This window comes from Scleropages formosus, chromosome 23 (genome assembly GCF_900964775.1).
Source record: "Scleropages formosus chromosome 23, fSclFor1.1, whole genome shotgun sequence".
Taxonomy (NCBI): Eukaryota; Metazoa; Chordata; class Actinopteri; order Osteoglossiformes; family Osteoglossidae; genus Scleropages; species Scleropages formosus.
Genome location: NC_041828.1, coordinates 7,996,080 through 8,014,402, shown reverse-complemented (window position 1 = coordinate 8,014,402; position 18,323 = coordinate 7,996,080). Strand labels below are relative to the sequence as shown.

At 41.9% G+C, this 18,323-nt stretch overlaps 2 protein-coding genes across 4 annotated transcripts in view; one reads left to right on the top strand and one right to left on the bottom strand.

The window, feature by feature from the left end:
- The first annotated feature begins 125 nt into the window (after window positions 1-125).
- On the top strand, window positions 126-9,365 carry oxnad1 (oxidoreductase NAD-binding domain containing 1). Of its 3 annotated transcripts, none has more exons than XM_018750526.2 (9): window positions 130-204; window positions 661-768; window positions 1,089-1,242; window positions 1,591-1,654; window positions 2,100-2,206; window positions 2,710-2,851; window positions 4,588-4,830; window positions 5,047-5,155; window positions 5,414-9,365. In XM_018750526.2, exons 3-9 carry the CDS (start codon window positions 1,100-1,102, stop codon window positions 5,569-5,571), a joined length of 966 nt encoding a protein of 321 aa, XP_018606042.2. In that variant the 5' UTR covers window positions 130-204; window positions 661-768; window positions 1,089-1,099; the 3' UTR covers window positions 5,572-9,365. The 3 variants fall into 3 exon arrangements, with proteins under 3 accessions (XP_018606039.2, XP_018606042.2, XP_018606041.2); XM_018750525.2 differs by having other exon boundaries at window positions 661-808; XM_018750523.2 differs by lacking the exon at window positions 661-768 and having other exon boundaries at window positions 126-204.
- Window positions 9,366-9,498: 133 nt separating this feature from the next.
- The window catches only part of rftn1a (raftlin, lipid raft linker 1a), a 32,663-nt gene continuing 23,838 nt past the window's right edge, over window positions 9,499-18,323 (bottom strand). The window contains exons 5-10 of the mRNA XM_018750340.2: window positions 15,302-15,725; window positions 13,883-14,086; window positions 12,354-12,460; window positions 12,161-12,264; window positions 11,164-11,236; window positions 9,499-10,811 (exon numbers count right to left, since the gene is read on the bottom strand). Coding sequence (XP_018605856.1) covers window positions 10,188-10,811; window positions 11,164-11,236; window positions 12,161-12,264; window positions 12,354-12,460; window positions 13,883-14,086; window positions 15,302-15,725 — 1,536 coding nt within the window. The 3' untranslated portion in view covers window positions 9,499-10,187. The remainder of the gene's footprint in view (window positions 10,812-11,163; window positions 11,237-12,160; window positions 12,265-12,353; window positions 12,461-13,882; window positions 14,087-15,301; window positions 15,726-18,323) is intronic.

Here is an 18,323-nt window from a genome sequence, read left to right as displayed (position 1 = left end):
CACAAAGCTGTCGGTCGACATGTTGGATACTCTGTTCCACAACATCAAAGCCTGGTGCTTTCACCAGAACTCAAAGCGCCCGAAGCAATTGGTGCCGCACGGAGGGAATTCGTGGTGCACCAGCGAAGACGGACTTCCGGTGCCGGCAGTTTGTGGCACGTGAGCGGTGATGAAGGTTTTGTGAACCGGGACTGTTGTCTTCTGGTAATATATTTCAGATACTTTTTCTGTTAAAAAGAAAAAAAAAGTTGGAATGATGTGCACGTGATTCAGTTTAAAAGAACCATAACGAGAAAGTGTTTGTTGTTACGGTCATGCTGTGCGGTACGACAACACAAGTTAGTCCCTGTCTCACGTAGCTACTATAGTACTACTACTAGCAATTATAATTTATACTTAGTCAACAAGTATAATGATTATATTAATAAATGTTGTAATTATAAGATACAACTTTAGAAAAGCATCAGCTACATGTCTGATGTCATGATCAGTAAACGAATAGCCATGGTCTGTAGTTGTGTTGACAAATTTGTACTGAGTTATAACTTATTTTCAAGTAGACTAACTAACTAAGTTTAATTTCAATCTCTGTTCCGTAACGTAACTTTAGGCCACTTATACGTTTTACCACCAGTGTACACCGCTCTGTAACTTTTGCAGGAGCTGTTATAAGCTGCAGAAGTGAAGTTCACCTTCGAGCTCCACCTCTGAAGTGAACTGAACACCAGCAGCAGCCACTCATGATGAATAAAGAGGCAGAGTCACAGTGTACATCTCTTTGCCTCCTTGTCCTTTGAGCATTTTTTGAGTAATGAACTTTTCGCTGTTACCAATGCTTCTGGGAAATATTTTCTTCATTTTATTTTATTAACAAAAAGCCACCTAGCGTAGCAGTGTAAAAAGTTTACCAAAGCTCGACCTGATGTGCTGGCGGAGAGCAATGGCAATAGAAGCGCTGTTTTAAGAGAGTGGGGAAGCAAACAGCTGGTTCGCACGCTGTAGACGGCCGAATCGTCCATATCCGTGTCTTCTCTGTGTCTGTCACGACCGTGTGCTTCGGCACGCACGTCTGTGATCTGTTCCCACAGAACGCGCCGCCATGAATGTGAGCGGTTTGCTCAGGGCAGCTGCTGGAAGCTTCACCGCCCGTGGAGCATCACAGGCCTCCTCTTTGTTGTCCTCTTCATTGTCGCCCTCCTCTTTGTTGTCCTTTTCGTTGTGCTCCTCCTGTTCTGTCACACGGTAAGTCCCTCTTGAACTTTCCGATCTTTGTGGAGTTCAGGTGCTCGCTCTCGCTGAGCACTCAGCAGCAGCACCAGCAGTTTTTGAGCAGTTCTTCTGTGTTCGGTCCCATTTTACATGGAGTGATTTCAACCTGCTGCCAAACCCCGTTCATACAAACATCCTCACAGTGGATCTTATCAGGCGGAAATGAGCAACAAAGTGTAACAGCCTTTGTTGTGTTGTAACAAGAATACCATCTTTACTATGTGTTTTTGCCTTGCACAGTCAGTGTTAAGTATTAAGCTGAGTGTGGTGATAGCAAAGCCAGAGAATTATGCAAATCCCGATGATTTGTTGGTGTTTCAGAAAAATGACATCTAGGAGACAAGCAGACCATCTGGAAAGAACCTCCAGCAACTATAGACAAGAGGTGAGTGTGTTCTTCCAGTGTGGAGAAAAACTCATCTGAAAAATTTTGTACATTAATATCGATCCAAGTCTGACATCCCAGTACAGTAGTTAAACCTGAAACTTAGAACTGATTTAGTACTTAAATGTGGACAATGTGAAAGACAGTTTGGTTTTTGTTGATTATTGGTTCTAAAATTAACTCTTCCTGTGTGATCCTGTATTTTCCTTTCACAGTTGTTGTTGTTTAAAAGGCTTTGTTTTTTTACGGGCAAAATTAACCTTTTTCCAGACTGCGTTTCTTGAATGTGACCATAGTTTGGCAGGCTATCTTATAAAAAGGGCTTGTCTTTATTACACCTTCTTTTTGTGTTCCACTGTTACAATGAAAGAATTAACCCTATAAATGGCAATAACACCATTAGCCATGCAGAGCTGGCTGATTAGAAACTGAGTTTTCCCCGCAGTCCATCTTCCCAGCGAGGGTATGTGGGATCATGAATGAGTCGATGACAGTGAAACGACTCCGTCTGGCGGTTCCCGGTTCTGACTTCACCTTCAAAGCTGGCCAGTGGTGAGTGTGGAAAGGTTTCTCTGCTTTGTTGGACACACGTTTAGTGGGACAAAGATCACCGTTTTAATGGATTGCGGAATAGTTGTGCTGGTACACCTTCTGATGATTCCTCATTTGAGAGCAGCGTATTTTAGGAGCCCTTCTGATTAAAATTTGTTTGATTTCATGCTGCTATTTTAATAACATGTATTACGTGCTCTGACCACTGGAGTGTGCTGTGGCTCTTGTGTTTACTAACAGTTTTTAGAAAATGTTCATAACTGAAAGAAGTTGAATAGTGTGTTAGGGTGGCAGCCATATTTTTAATGTTCTTTATTAAAAAAAACTGCAATAATGTCACTCACTGCTGAGTGCCTAATATCCTCAGATGCGAATGTGTGGAGAGCAATATTAATAAGATAATTGGGGGGGGGGGTGTTATATTGCACATTTTTACTTCTTATGTTGTTACAATTGCAACTTAAACGTGAAAAGTTGGTAAGAAATGTACGGTTCTGTTTCAGGGTGGATTTCTTCATTCCGGGTGTAGAGAAGGTGGGGGGGTTCTCCATCTGTTCCAGTCCTGGCCTTCTGCAGAGGGAGGGTGTGATTGAGCTTGCTGTCAAGTACAGCCAGCACGCCCCGGCATACTGGATCCACAAGGAGGTGAGAGTGCCCCCCCCCCCACCCGCACACACACAGCACAAGGCCTCAGATTCACTGGTATAATGTTGTGTGGAGTGCGGTCTTGACCGGTGTGTGTCAAGCTGATACTGTGCTGTGTTGTTAGCCCACTCTTCTGTGGAGATGTCAGTAGTGCAGAATCCATAGTGTGCGCACGGCCACACGCACACACAGACACACACACACACACACACAGAGTACTGAGTACAGTCTTTGAGGAGATTACAGATAAAAGTTTGATAGAAGCACTGATACTGCAGCCTCTGGTGACTGTATTGCACACTCCTTTTATTTTGGAAACCCTTCCCTTTTGCTTGGCTGACGGTTCTGGGTGGCACAGCTTCAGAAAGCAGACATCAGAGCTCTTCTCCCAGCGGGTGGGCTGTGTCCGTTTTCAAAGGACCCCTGATCCCCCCCGCAGTGGGCATTTTTCGCTGTGTCTCCAGCTTATCTGTTACTTGTTCAGATCAGTTTCTAGTTGGTCTGTTTCATAACTCCTCTGTGAAGCACAGTGTTTCCAGCATGTCTGGCTATGAAGTCTGCTTCTCCTGTATTTTATGAGTATTAATTAAAGAATTAAAGGATGAAATAAAATGACTCAATTATTCACACAATTTCCCGGAATGTCAAAGATAAGACAGGTTTATATTTGCGATCTGAAATTTGGCTTTATCATTAATCATATCATTAGTTACTTTAAGTCCCACTAATTAAGTTTGTGAGTTAATATTTGCTCTCATTCAGATGAGCTTTGGGGGACAGATGCCAACATAGTATTATATCACTAGCTCGCTCCACAAATAGATTTTGCAACACATTGTTTACTTTTCAAGCAGTTGACAGTCAGTCTGTTAACAGCATTCGTCAGGGGAAAAATACTGAAAATAAAAAAACGGAGGAGTGAAAGCACGGAGCTGAAAATGAAGATTTGCAGAGCCCAGGTGGGAAGGCAAAAGTATTATGTTGCGCCGTAGATATACGTTGAATATTCATGTCAGCGCTGTTGTCAGACCGTGCTAAACGCAGCAGAACAATGTTGTGGGCCGTGTCTCGTGCCGCGTCTCGTGGGCGCCTGGGACCCCGTGCCATAGGCAGCCCGCCCTTCCCTGTCCATATGTGCTCCGCACCCGTTGGGCCGTCACGAGGAGCTGGTGAATATTCATGAGAATCTGTCTCAGTGGGGTGGTGCGCAGGGACTCCATGCCGCGCAGTTTCACACTCCCACTCACAGTGGAGCCTTCCTCAAAGACCACCGAGGGAGACTGTGCTCGAAAAAAGACCACCAGTGCTCCACCAGATTAGTGTAACATTCACTTCACACATATTTATTATGTAGTGTTCTTTATAAAATGGAAGTGTCTCAGCGCTTTACGAGGAATGTAGTAACGTGAATTTCACAGTATAAATCGGACGTTGTTTGGAGTTTACATTAGGTTGTCATTCTGAAACCATATGTAAAGTTTAAAGGTTCGCAGGAACATGACTGGTCTGAGAAACTAGCTGAAACACATGTCTCTAAGGACCCGATTTTGAACTTGTCGGCTCCGGCACGTCTAAGGCTGAAGCTGGTAAGGAGGAGAGGAATGGAAACTCTTATTCTCTTGAATGTATTTTCTCTACTGGTAACATTTTGCAATATAAGAACAAAAGCAGAAACACTGGAGATACCGTCGTCGTTGCAGTGCGTGACTCCTGTAAGTGGAGTGTTTCCCCTCCAGTGCGCCGTGGACTCTGAAGTGGCTGTCAGAGTGGGTGGCGACTTCTTCTTCGACCCTCAACCATCAGACCTGCCTGTGGACCTGCTCCTAGTAGCTGGGGGTGTGGGCATCAACCCACTTTACTCCATCTTGTTACACATGGTGGACCTGCTGAGGGGGCGTCGCTCCCGGCCGGACGCCTACGAGCCCAAAAGTGTCCGGCTCTGCTACAGCGCCAAGAACCCCCAGGAGCTGCTGTTCAAGGTGTGGTTCCTGCCTGCACCTCCTCCTCCTCAATCCTCCGTCTACTTCAGTACTGCGCTTCACATGCTGATAGATGAGGAGGTTGTTTCTCGCAGAGTGGGAGGAGGTGTGCAACGGTGTCAGTGGCAGTCATTTGTATGTGCAAGTTGAGCTGTGAAAGAAATGGCGGCTCTGGGGCTCATAGTTTCCCCGTTCCTGTTCCTTTTGCTCTCCCAGAAAACGATAGCGGAGGTGTGTCAAGAATTCCCGGGCAAGGTCTCCTGCGACTTCCACGTCACCCAGGACAGCGAGGACGTTGACCCGCAGCTCAGACCCCTAATCCGCAGTGAGTCGCACATCAGTAGCAGCCGCGTTTGAACTTTGAACAGAAAACTGACCACTGCGCGTATCCAAGAATCTATGTACAGCCTCACCCAGATCTAGAAGCGCAATGCGTTCACCACAACTGCTCATAAATTCAATGGCAATGCAGATGGGCTTATTACGTTAATTGAAACTGGTAGAATTAAAGTGAGGTCCTGACCCTGAAAAATGAATAGAACAAGGGTTATTTTTCTCTCCTTGTCTCACTGTCTCTTTTCAGAGGGCAGAATCTCAGAAGAAGTTCTGAAGGAGCACTTACGAGGGAGAGACACCCTCTGCTACCTGTGTGGTCCGCCGCCCATGATCGAGAGTGTATCGGAGCAGCTGTTGCACCTGGGCCTGTCGCAGGATAGTATCCTCTTTGAGAAGTGGTGGTAGCGGCACCGCCCTTGTGGCAAAAACGGTTTCAGCCACGTCCTGCATGCCGTGTCGCGTATCGGCATAGACTGCAGTTGGACGTGTGTTACGTGGCTGCCCGGATACCCCAAACCTGACACCGCAGCCTTTTCCAAAGCGCACAACTTGAGCCACGCACATCTGTTTTGGGTCACCAGTGAGTCCAGCTCTTTTGCTGCACACTCAGCATGGAATGAATTTCCTGTTAGGAAACTTGCACTGCAAAACATTGTTATTGCAAGATTAATTTAATGTGATTAATTATTAAATATATTTTATGACTTTCATTTTAGTTTAGTGGAAATGACCTCATAAACCCCAAAATTTGCCCTGTAACAGAGTAGACCCCTTGAAAGTTTAATTTGTACTCGTATGTAAATACATTTGCAACTGGCTGAGTTCAATAAGGAATCCAGTAAATCCTGTACTGTAATTTATTCAAAATGCAGTTTGAAAGTAAATCTTTGTGATTTTCATATTTATAGAGCAGGTTTTATTACTTTTAATATAAGTATATATAAATGTTATGACATACCACAGATAGTGAAAAATCAAAAACAAGTGTTGTTCTGTTAAACTGCCAGAGTAGGAGATGGAGATTAAATGGCATTTTGCTACTGTCATTCTGCACTTAAGCATATTAATTATTTAAAGGATCATTCATCAGAAGACAGACTAGTTTTATTCTGTTAGTGTCTGCATTGCATCTTCTGAAAGCAAGTGAACATTAGCCAAAAATAAGCAGACAGGTGGGTACAAAAGTGCTCAGCATTCAGCTGCAGTTTGTATGCAGCAGTAAGGCCAAATACATCTACCTGTATGAGTGCAAAAATAATTTTAGCTTAATGTTCTAAAAGAATATTTAATATTTTATTAGGCAAACCCTTTCTTTAGTTTTAATACTAGGCCGTGTTTTACCATATGTTAATTTTCTACGTTATGTTTTGGGGAACAGTTTTTTTAACTGGAACAGTTTTAAATATGAACTGCTCAATTGCATTCATTTTGTAATTTTTAAATATGTTGACAATATTGTTTAGAATTTTGGAAAATAGTAGGCTAAAACACGGAAGACACTGCAGCGAGATAATGACAAAATAGTTGAGTAAAGATTTTGCATACAGGGGCCACCAGGTGTGGTGTGATGCAGTAATGCAACTGTTCGCTAATTACGTGAACATACATGGACTCCACTTTAATGACGTATTTCTTGTCAGTTTTCTGTGGACATGTTTTTACATTGTTTTCAAATGCACTTTTGTGTTTAAACCTATTACGGTAAAGCTTCTTGCTTTACTTCGTGCCCATTTACTTAGATTTTTAACCAGTGTTTACATATTACCTAAATTCAGTGGATTTGCAATGACAATATATGTTTGATTTCAAGGATCAAAAGTATTCAGCTGTGTAATTCAAATGTTTTTTTCCCCTTTGCAAATTATGCAGTTTTATATTCAAATGGAAATTATAGTGTTGTAGTCACACAACTGAAAATAGCTGTATACATTCTGGTTTAAAAAGTCATTTAGGATTATAATGTACAACTTTATACAAATAACTGGAACCCCAAGCACATAAGTTGCACAGCAGGATAGCAAAATACCAGCAAACAGACCATTCAAGATGCCAGTAGCCATGACAACACTTATGTGGCTTTCTGAGACAGAAAATTAGCCCTGTAACATTTAAATGACCACAGTCAAACAAAACAAATTAAATCATTTTACTCTTTACCCTGAACAGTTCATTTCCTTTTTGGGTTTGTCACAAAAACAGCAATGCATCATCTATAATTGAAAATACTCAGCTACAAAAAAAGTGCATATTCTACTCTTGCCATGAAATCATAGAAACGTCAAATAAGCATATCCATTAACATGACCGAAAAACATATATGTCTGTGTATATATACATACGTACAGATATCACCATACAACAAGCCAACATTAGCCAAACATTTCATAAGCTGTACAATACTGAGTCAAGAAAAATGGTGAGAATACAAAATGTACAAAGCTATAAGACACTAAGGTATAGGCAGTAGATGGTAGTTTACTTACTTGCAATAAGTGGTCAGTGCCTGTGACCTTCTGATAAGTAGCTTCAAATCTACAGCCACAAAATTAAATTCCCCATAATGCCTGCTGTGCCCTGAAATAGTGGCACCTTCCTTCGCAATTTGCCAGTGAAATTGGATAGGTATTACAAATAATTAATGAGGAATAATACGTTCATAATTAAAGCTGAAGTGTTACTTAAACAGGAAATCAAACATGAAGGGAATACTCCCCAGTCAACACATTTCCTCCCAGGAAGCAGTGGGGATGAGGTGGGGGGCAACTACCTCCAAACACATTGTTAAAGAAAGGATATATTTGACTTGGCTTTGGCAAACCACCACTGTGAATTTAAAAATCACTTCCATCTGTTGCTGACAGTGGAAAATCCATAAAATGGTTCAAACAGCAGCCCCGGGTCATCCTTTGTCTGCACAGTTTCACTTCCTCGCATCCGGACCTCTGTGGATTTTTTTGTGGGGGGGGTGGGTGAACGGGTTTAAGGTTTTGGGGAGAAAGGAGTGATGTGTTGCTGTAGCAACAGTCATTGCCATGGTGATGGTAATGCATCAATGGCAGTGCAGCTGGGGTTTGATTCACACCCATCACAGGGAGAGTATGGCGTCCGGAGCCCTTGTGTCTTACACAGGGCCACTAGTGCTGTAAACATGCATATGCATGTACTGTACTGTGCTGTGCTGTACGTCTGGAGCCCTGCCTTTGCCTATGACAAACTACTTGGACACCGAAGGCTGACATCATGGAGCTGAGTATAATCTGTTCCATTATATAAAAATCAATACAAATATTTAGATGAATCAATTTTAAAGTGTTTGCTCATGGCTCAAGAAGCATAGCTTTGGCAGGCTGCCATTTAAACACTGCTGGGCCACATTTGGATCTTTAGCTCTCTTTTACTACGGTTCAACATGTTTACAACCCCATGACCAGCTCCTCCTAAAATACCTTCCTCGTGACACAACTGGCAACAAAACTCTTACTATATTCTCTAACTGCACAAAACATGTTTATAAACAGGACATTTAATTGCAGATTCCTTCACTGGCTAAAATACTGTAAGTTGCATACATATTGTTTGTTATTATGCCTTTAGGTACTTTGATACAACCTGAAACCAAATTACCCATCTCTACTAGTGGAACAGCAACACAGAAAAACTGCGTAAACAACGACGAATAAACAAATCCCATCCTCACCAGCAGGGACTGCTAACAACTGAAACACACTTGTACATGCACACTTAGGAGGATGTGCCCAGGAGAACCAGTGGTTAAGTACTTCAGTTCAGTCACTTAATGTCCCTGCAACTGTATAAAATATTAATGGCATTTTCTTATGTGATACATATGTCAAGTTAATTTTAAACTCTGGCTTATATTGTGCATTTGAAGATTTCATTTGTATATACAAAACATAAGCCCAGGCCTCTGACTAAATAAGTGGTTTGTACAGGCTGCTGTATGTTCTCTGCTTGACTTTTTCCCCACCTTAGTGCCGTAGGTCTAAGTAACGATCCAGCAGGACCCCCGTGTGTGCCGTTTTCTGTTCCAGCTGAGACATTAATGAAGTCGTCTTTCTTGAGCTGCTCATTGAAAAAAACTGTACAATTCAAGGAGAACCTGTTGAGGACTTGATAAGTTTTCAGCTGTGTTAAATGGAAACTGCACTGGGAAATAACTTTTATACTGAAGATAATAAAAACAGATGAACTTGACTAAGAATACAAAAAAGTTTTCCATTTATGTTGTGAAATTTTAAAATGAAAAATATAATTATTCATTGATTGGAGGCTAACAATGAACACCTTTTTAATGACTGTGTGTGTGTGTGTGTGTGTATAATATATATGGAATGTGTATTCAATTAATTTCAGCTAGTCCTCACATAACATTTCTAGTTTTACACAATTTGAATCGTGCCTTTTTTAACCATCAGCAACTCAATGAAGTTAATTAGTGATTCTGAACAAAACCCTGCACCTCAGTGGCCTCCCGGGACCAAGACTGGAAACCAGTGCCTGCGAGCATTTGCAGAAAGCCTTTGCCATCTGTATCCAGCAGTATGGAACAACGTATGTAAGGAGGCACGGCATAATTGTCCGTAAGGGCAGCTCACAGGAGCTTCCCGTTTGTTCTGTACGTACAGCATCTCATCTTGTTTTCTTATTGACACTTAATTTTAGTGCAGGAAAAAGGTGTAATGTTGCTAGCACCTGATGAGTGTTTCTCCTATGTGCCAACTGGAAGTAAATTACAGGGTTTTGCCTCAGCAAGAAACCCGGGTCCCAGTCTTTAGAGACAATGGCAGCAGTAAAATTAAGCACTTCCTAAAAAAACTCGACAACCAGCTTTCCTTTGCCAACATCAGTTTGCTGAAATTGTACTGAAGTCAACATAAAAATGTGTTGCCAGGTACAGTGTTCGCCAGACAGTTTTTTTCACTGGGATTTCTGTAAATCATGAAGATGTTCTGGAACACCATTCTAACATGTCCTGTGTGTGGAGGATGGGTTTCTCGACCTCAGCAGCTCGGACTTGGAGGACAGTCTGTAGCCCTCTGGAGTGGCTGCGATTCTTCGCTGCTATTTAACTCACAAACATTCTTGTAGATTCTACCCATGCAGCCCTCATTGGTTGGCCCTTCCTCATTGGCTTCACCTCTTTCATTGTCCCCGATCCTGACCCCAGAGCTCTCATCAACAGGACGGTCTGGGGAGGGCCCTCCCTGTTCATGGACTTCATGTATGACAGCACCCTCTTGTCCCTCTTGCATGGATTGCTCCAGCTTCAGAGTGACTACTTCCACTTCCTCTGTCTTGCCCTTTTTCTCTTCTTCAGTCCCCATTTCAGTCTCTGATACACAATTCCCTTCTCCCTCATCATCCATTTCTGTCCGCACCCTACCCTTTCCCTCCTCCTCTCTGATATCTTTTCCTGTGCTTAACCTTTCATTCTGCCTATTATATTTTCTCATTAGCTTTTCCCTCTCCTCTTTTTCTGTCTCCAGCTCCTCATTCTGTATCCTCTTCTGCTCCTCAGTTTCTTTTTCTGCCACTGGAGAAAAGCTGCTTCTGTTATTTTTACTCTTCATCGTGTCTTTGACTGAGTTCTTATTTGACTTACTCCTTGCCCGAAGACTCAGCTTCTGAAATACAGAAAACGTCAGGACACTTGTCAAACCACTACAAATTCCTTCCTTTCATGCTGTTCTCTGGGATTCTTCAAGTAAATAGGAGTGTTTCTTTGAAACGCTGTCATCAAGGCACTTTTAAAGCAAGAGTATTTACTTTCAGTCACTGGGACATTCATGAATCACTGCTATGAAATGTCACTCTTTCATGCCATAATCACAGAATTGCTGCAGTGGTATCAAATGTGTATCACATTCCAGTAGAGTTAAAAATGACACGTCAGTGAAGCAGCACAGCTCTTGCGTGCTAGGTGACCATAAGGAGTAACCTTTGGATGTACAGGTTTGGGATGGTGGTCTCTGGTACCTTGGACTCCTTCTTGCGGGCCAGGGCAGGTCTCTGGAGGAAGACAACCTGCTTGGTAGCCAAACTGCCATCACTAGATGAGAGAAGGAAAATGATTGTGCTCATCTCAATCAAACATACCCGAGATTGTTCATGAAATTATTCACGAAACTCTGAACTTTACAGGGCCCCTCTCCTGACACCTGTACTTCTATGGCTTGTTAAAAAATTGCTTATTGTGACCCATGAATCTTTGTTAGCACACCATATAATGCGCTTCATTAAAAACAAATATCTGTTGGACTCTGATGTCCATCCTTACTTTACAAAGCTGGGATTTTATCAGAGCCCCATTGAAAATATCAACAAGAGTCAAAATCAAACAAGGGAAAATAATGACCAGAATATGAAAGTGTAGTATTACTTGAACCCATACATGTACAGGTCCTTTGTCATGTATCAAATGTCTTAGTGTTGAAAAGAGGCTGACAGCACAAAGACCCTAGTACAGGACTGAGACAGAAGATGAATCTGCAACCAGCTTACTGTCATTTTCCTTCCATCACAATCCTTCATGTATGGCTACAGATGCTGTTATTATTCTTCCGTCCTACTTAAAATAACACGGGGCCACACATGCCCTTTTTCTCTGGGTGTTAGTGATGGCGATCTAGGAAGCCTACTATATATGCTGAGTTTGCCTCACAAGAAAGAAATAATTCTCCCTCTGTGTAGGAACTATAGATAAATGGATAAGAAAAGCCTCTTTTCTCTCACAGAATGAGCTGATTAATTACATGCGGCTCCTTGTGCTCCATGGTGAAGACCTCAGAGGAAAAGTAGGGTTTTCAGCAGCGCTGTAATCAATCAGATATTCCAACAACGTAGCAAAGATGAGACGTGATGGGGAGTGGGCGTGAGGGACGAAACACGGAGTGGCAGACAAAGCCTGATTTCGGAGTTGGAGATGATTCAATAGGTTTTAGCGAATCAGTCTCCAAAGACGATATTACTGTACCCGTTGGACTTGATGATGGGTGTAGCCAGTACACAGGTGAGCCTCCAGCCATACACAGCCAGAGAATGCAGAAGTGGGATATAGTCCGTCTTCACCTCCACGTTCTGCCAGCCCACACATGACACAAATTTGTATTAGAGTCACAGAAATGGACTAGCAGAAATGTGTTTCATATGGTCAACTCCATACGCACGCTGATCGTGGTCCACTGTTCAACCACAATGGCATCATATGCAGTGGGCTTTGCTGAGTCGCCCTCCTGGAAGACAAACACACTCTCCACCAGCCTTGCACGAATATCTATAGAGGAACACACAGAAAACAGACATATCACTACAGCACTGTGAAGACAGTTTTCTCAACAGACATGTTTTTAAATATAAGGCATCACTACTGAGTAACACCAAGAAAATGGTGTCTGGGTATCCACAATGAACTCTGACTACTTCTGCACCTGGGACAAGCGGTTTCAGACAGTTGCCTACGTGCGTGCGTGCGTGTGCACTTCTGCACCCTCATCCCACTATTGCTTGGAGTGATGTTTGACTGACAGCACAGAAGGTTCACTGGATGAACGTTTTACTTGCACACGTAGTGGCCTCATCTATCAGCTATCTTGGTTATAATTCTTGGCTAGGGAGTATACAAAGAGATAAGATAAAGATTAATACCACAGCTCTGAAATATTTTTAAGTTACTCTTATCAACAGTGCTGTCAAATTGCAATTCTTAACACAGCTGTTACAGTAGCCTGAATTCTGCTAGCAGTTCTAGCCTTGCAACACTTAATTTTAGCTATTAATATCTGAAAGTATGAACAGAAAATTATTATTTTTAAAAATATAGCTTAAAGTAATTTTTTATTTATTTTTACATTTGTTGTCCTGAAAACTAAACAAAGAATAATAATCACATAAGGTCATCCTGATCTCAGCGTGTGGCAATTTTATGCCCAGCACAATGAATCTGAAAATTTGAGCCAAGATGGTTTTTGGCCTCTTTCAAATATCAGTCCTCAAACTAGAAACCAAATTGTCAAACAAAGCATCAGAGCTGCAGATTCTTTTCCTGGGCTTATTTCTGACAGCAGAGAGCAATGTTAACTGCATTTTTGAGTATAAATGTATCATGTGTTTTCCCACTTTCAGATGTTTCCCAGAGCCCTGGTTTTTATACAAATCCTCTTTCAAAGGAGAGTCTGTGCTGGCTGGTTGTCAGCCACCATGTGGAGTCTTGCTCCAACAATCCAGCTCTCCTCAAATGAGCCCACAGCCGGACCTGGGTGGCCCTAGCAGCTAACTGTGAGGGTCAGTGAAACAGACTGTGGCCAGAGGTTGCAGCGCTGGCATTTTATCTCCGTGTCTCTGTCTTTCTAGCGCAGGAAGGAAGCGTCTCAGCACATGTCCAGAGGTCACACATTTGGCAAAGCAGAGAAGATAATCTGATAATAAAGGAACACTGCGCCAGTATGTGTATACTGAAACGATGCTTTGTAGTGAGAAATCGCCTTTTGCTTTGTGCAATCGGCTTGTATGCCAGTATCAGAAAAAAGCAGATAACTTAGCAAACGATGCGGTCAACTGCTCACTCTCATGGCTGGCGGTTAGTGGGAGTCAGTGACTCTACATTTGAGGCTGGGGTCTGCATGAGCAGCCCATGTGCGTAGTGGGCATGACTGCCTTCACTAATGTGTGTATTTCCTAGACTGGGAGAGATACATACCTCTGTCATTGCCCAGGTGGAAGTATGCATCGATGAGCGAGGCGCCATTGGAGAAATGCTGGCTCATGTGATCCAACCAATTGGCGCTGATGCCACCGACAGCCCCATCTCGAAGCTGCACTTGCAGGGGCACTTTCACTGTGTAGTACCTCTGCAGGCTCAGGGATGCCTCCATGTGGTTGAACAAGGCAAAGAGAACCACACCTGCAGACCAGCAGCAGATATAGGATCAAACTGTAGAAATCCAGCATGACACTCCTCTCACTGAAGGCAGGAAATACACACAAGAAGCAGCCTTAATAAATAACACTAGATATCTATAGGAGCAATTCTGTTTAAATACAAAATAGTGCCTTGCTAACGTAAAGACGACAACAACACAGCGCTTATTACCTCGCCAACCACAGTTTAGCAGTTCTGAGCTCAAAGGAGCTTTCATATTTTACTGACTTCTTTTTGCAATACAACAGATTTTTCGATGCAGGAATAAAAATCTGTTTCACTCTTGAAAACTAATCTCCACTCTCAACCTCTGATCATAATCCGTGGGGAAATGACAGGTTCCTGGTATAATAATAAAATCAGAGCGTTATTTCTGACTATAAAATACTCTGGTATTTTGATTTAATTTTGTGCAATATTTCACAAATTATTCACTGAGACCTTTATAAATGAAAGATCTATGGAAAAGATATGTCAGTCACAGAGGTCGTACAGGTGAATGGGTGGCGTAAACTGCACTTCAGTGAAACCTCTACGGATTCTTTTAAATACAATGATCTGAAGTTACCCCTTCTCAAAACTGTTTTATCTCACAAAATGCCCAGAGGGGGGAAAAAAAGATTTAAAAGCAACTTTAAAATATCAGAACTCATTTCACTACAACGGATCTCGACTGAGACTTTGTGCTGTTGATAATAATGCAATGATGAACAATTATAAAGATAATGCTAACTGTAATGAGGGTATTAAATGCTGTGCTATCTTGAATAATAACAACAATTGTGCGGGGATCCACTAAAGCTGATTATCCCCATCGGCTCCCTAAGACTCAGGATGCTTAAGCCGCGGCCTGCTGCTCTTTTCCGACAGACTCACTGCAGAGGGTCTCACCAGGACACAAGCATTGAATCAAAACGAAAGCCAGGACAGAGCACAGGAAACGAGTTCTGCATGAAAATGTGTCACTTCCAATTAAAGGATTAGGCTGGCAACATTTTGATTATTGCTAACACACAAAAACTCAGCCACCCCATTCCTTTCAATTCCTTTTATTCAGGCACAAGAAGCTCCCACGTTGAATACTGCAAAGCAGGACAATGGTATGCCTTGGGGTGTCGAGGGTGGAGGGGATTTTAGATGTGGGCATGAACCAAAAAGCATAAAGCAGGAACTGGAAGGTGAAAAGGCATTACTCACGATTTTGTTGCTCCGTTGGCCTCAGCTGTTCCACCCCTTCACTGGGGCTCTTGGCCTGATTGTTGTTGCATGTGGACAGAACTATGGTACCCTTCACATCTTCAGGATGGTCCTGTTTGGCCTCTCCATCCAACTTGTTCCCAGGTGCCTCTGTGTTTCCACATGTCTCCACCTCCTGCACAGCACATTGCCCCAGTGCGTTGGTCTTCATCACCTTCCCACAGCTGTGCTCCTCCGGACTGCACTGGTGATCGAGGCTTTGTCCGTGTTCTTGGTCAGACCAATCTCTCTGCAAAGATATGGGGCTTGAGTGGAGGGACAGAGAGAACTCCTCAGGATCGTCTGGTCCAGGAACACAAGGCTCCCCTCCTGGTTGGTGGAGAAAGCCCACGAAGAATCCACCCAGCTCTGACACATCCTGGACCTGTTGGAGAAAGAGGATCATTCCTCAGAACTGACATTGTACAATAACAGTATTACAGGAGCAGACAGCACCATTAAAGCCTTGTCACATCTTGTCAGTACTTTTCCATTACCTGGTACCTACTATACATTCATTCCCCAAGAGGGGCCCAGGGTATTTAATTCAATTTTCTTCAGTGAAATATCCACTTATATATATGGGTTGAACTATAACCCATGTACACCACTTTGGATAAAAGAATTTCCTAAATAAATGTAATATAATAACCCATGTGGGTATTCTAATGTCTCAAGTTTTGAAGAATTCACAAAAAAGAAAACACAGCTTTTCTCCCCTGTCATATTTCCTTGGCTTTTTATTGTACAGTGAAAATAATTTGATCTGAAAGATGCAATGACAAGAGGGAATAATCCAAAAATAGATTGTTTATACAAGGTTAAGGGTCAGGGTGGAGAAAAAATTTTCCACCTTCACTGAATTAATCTGCCTCCACAGGCAGAAAGACTTGCCAAAAAAGGAAAAACTAAAATAAACAAATGTTATATTGAGCCAGTGTAAATCAAGTTGTTTATGGATCAAGAGGTAAGCATAGCAATCAATTAAAAAAGTGAACCTTTGTTTTCAAACACCCGTTCTAGGTTTGCTTTGTCAATTTCATGACTGCGTGTAATGAAACATTGTGTATTCTTCCAGTTGGTTTTAAATACTGACAAACATATTAAAATAGGCAAACTAATATTAAACTATCCTTTTACTGGAAAATTTGATTTAAAATGTATTAATTTAAAATTAAGTTATTAATCACTGCTTCAAAAAAAAAAAAAAAAAGGGTGCAATGAAGCGATGGGAAAGAAAATGGAGTAATGCATCATCACAGTGTAAGGGAGGGTGAAGGAGAACAGGAGACCAAGCGAGACTTTACTGAATGACACATTTTTGTTTTTGTGGATTCATAGCATGTTATTGTTACGGATGCATTTAACATTCCCGGAGCATCAGAAGAGTAAACAAATCCCTCCCAGCGTCAGGCTGAGAAGAAACAGACTGCAACGCCTGCGATGCGCAAACCCTCGTGTGTCCTCGTGCGCTCCGACATCCGCAAACAATGACAGCCTCCAATTAACTGTCAGCTGGCATTTCTACGGCAATATTGGAATTTCTGCATTAAATGAAATCAAAATGTTAAGTGCCAGGCTGTGGCAACGTGACCGCTTCTCTCCCATTACCCTCCTTTAATAAAACCCTGCCGCAGGCCTGTTGTAGCACTATCTCGCTGACGCATACATAAATATGAGCACATATTCAACCTGCTGGTTATTTTGCATTCAATTACATTGGAAACAATAAAAAAAAGCCAATGAAAAGGGACATGTTCTGCTGCATTGTTAATAGTTGAGAATATCTGGCATTATTACAAATAGTCACTGTCACAACACTGGCATCTCTCCCAAATAGATGAAGGAAAAAGGAAAATGTTCACATGAACCTGAATAGAAATAATGAGACTAACTTCAGGTGAAGTCAGCCATTTCTTCCTCAGGTATAATACCCGCTTGATTTGTACATCGGATATACATCACTTTGTTTTGTGCACACTGAGGAGCTTAATCTAGTCTTGGAATGAGCTCATTCATTGTATTGATTTTAACCAGTACATTTGTGAAAATGAAAGCAAATGAAATTGGATGTGGCTGCTACTGGTAATTAGACACAGCCTAGACTCGTAATCTACTGCTCAAATTATTGCAAATGGCTTTTGGAGAACCATGTCTGAGGTTCTTGGCTATGCGATTAACAAGGATCTATGCATTCAAAACCATAAAACTGATCCATTCTCTTATTTTGAGTATCAGAGGTTGTATGTAAAGCAACTGAAACAACAGTTCTCTTGCTTTATCCAATAATACACATGTTTTTCTTTATACTGAAGGAGGTTTCTCAAGGTTACTTAACTGAAATACTAAAGCCTAACAACTAGCCTTCTGCTGGAATCTATATATAAACTTGTCATTCACAAATCAGTTTTATTGACCCCACAATAACTCGCTGCAGTATATTTGGATATGAACAAATTGCACGAGGTGAACAGAGAAAATTAACTCTGATTAACAAGACAAAACAGTGGTTGGCAGAGGACTAGTGGGAGAAGGTAGGGACTGCTGATATGTTCCCGCAATGTGCCCTCCTCCCTCTGCCTCAGAGAGCAATGGCAGCCGCTGTCCTTCAAGCAACCTTCATTTGTTTCACCTCCAACCTGGCAGAGTTAACATACTTTCACAGTGCTGCCCATGATGTGGATCTAATAGGAAGTAATTAAATTTACTGGACTAATATTGGGTTTAATTGCATTCTTAATTTAAATTTTACGTTATAAATTGTACAAGTAAAATGTCTTTTGCTACACATCTATCATTGATCTCACGTTGAGTTATACAGATTATTTTTATATACCTCTTCCTAGTTCTTTATTCTTTTTTCACTGATGCATATAGTGCTGCACACTTATCTCCATAAACCAGTTCTAATCTGTTTCTGAAAACAGACCAAATACTGAAAAACTGGATAATGAAATTACTTATTCTGATTAATAATTATAGC

Bases quoted from the DNA above. Each gene is read 5' to 3' on its own strand.
- oxnad1 (XM_018750523.2), top strand. From the start codon at position 1,100: ATGAATGTGAGCGGTTTGCTCAGGGCAGCTGCTGGAAGCTTCACCGCC. The intron at 1,243-1,590 runs GTAAGTCCCTCT...TTGGTGTTTCAG, and splicing joins TCCTCCTGTTCTGTCACACG to AAAAATGACATCTAGGAGAC. The intron at 4,831-5,046 runs GTGTGGTTCCTG...TTGCTCTCCCAG, and splicing joins CCCAGGAGCTGCTGTTCAAG to AAAACGATAGCGGAGGTGTG.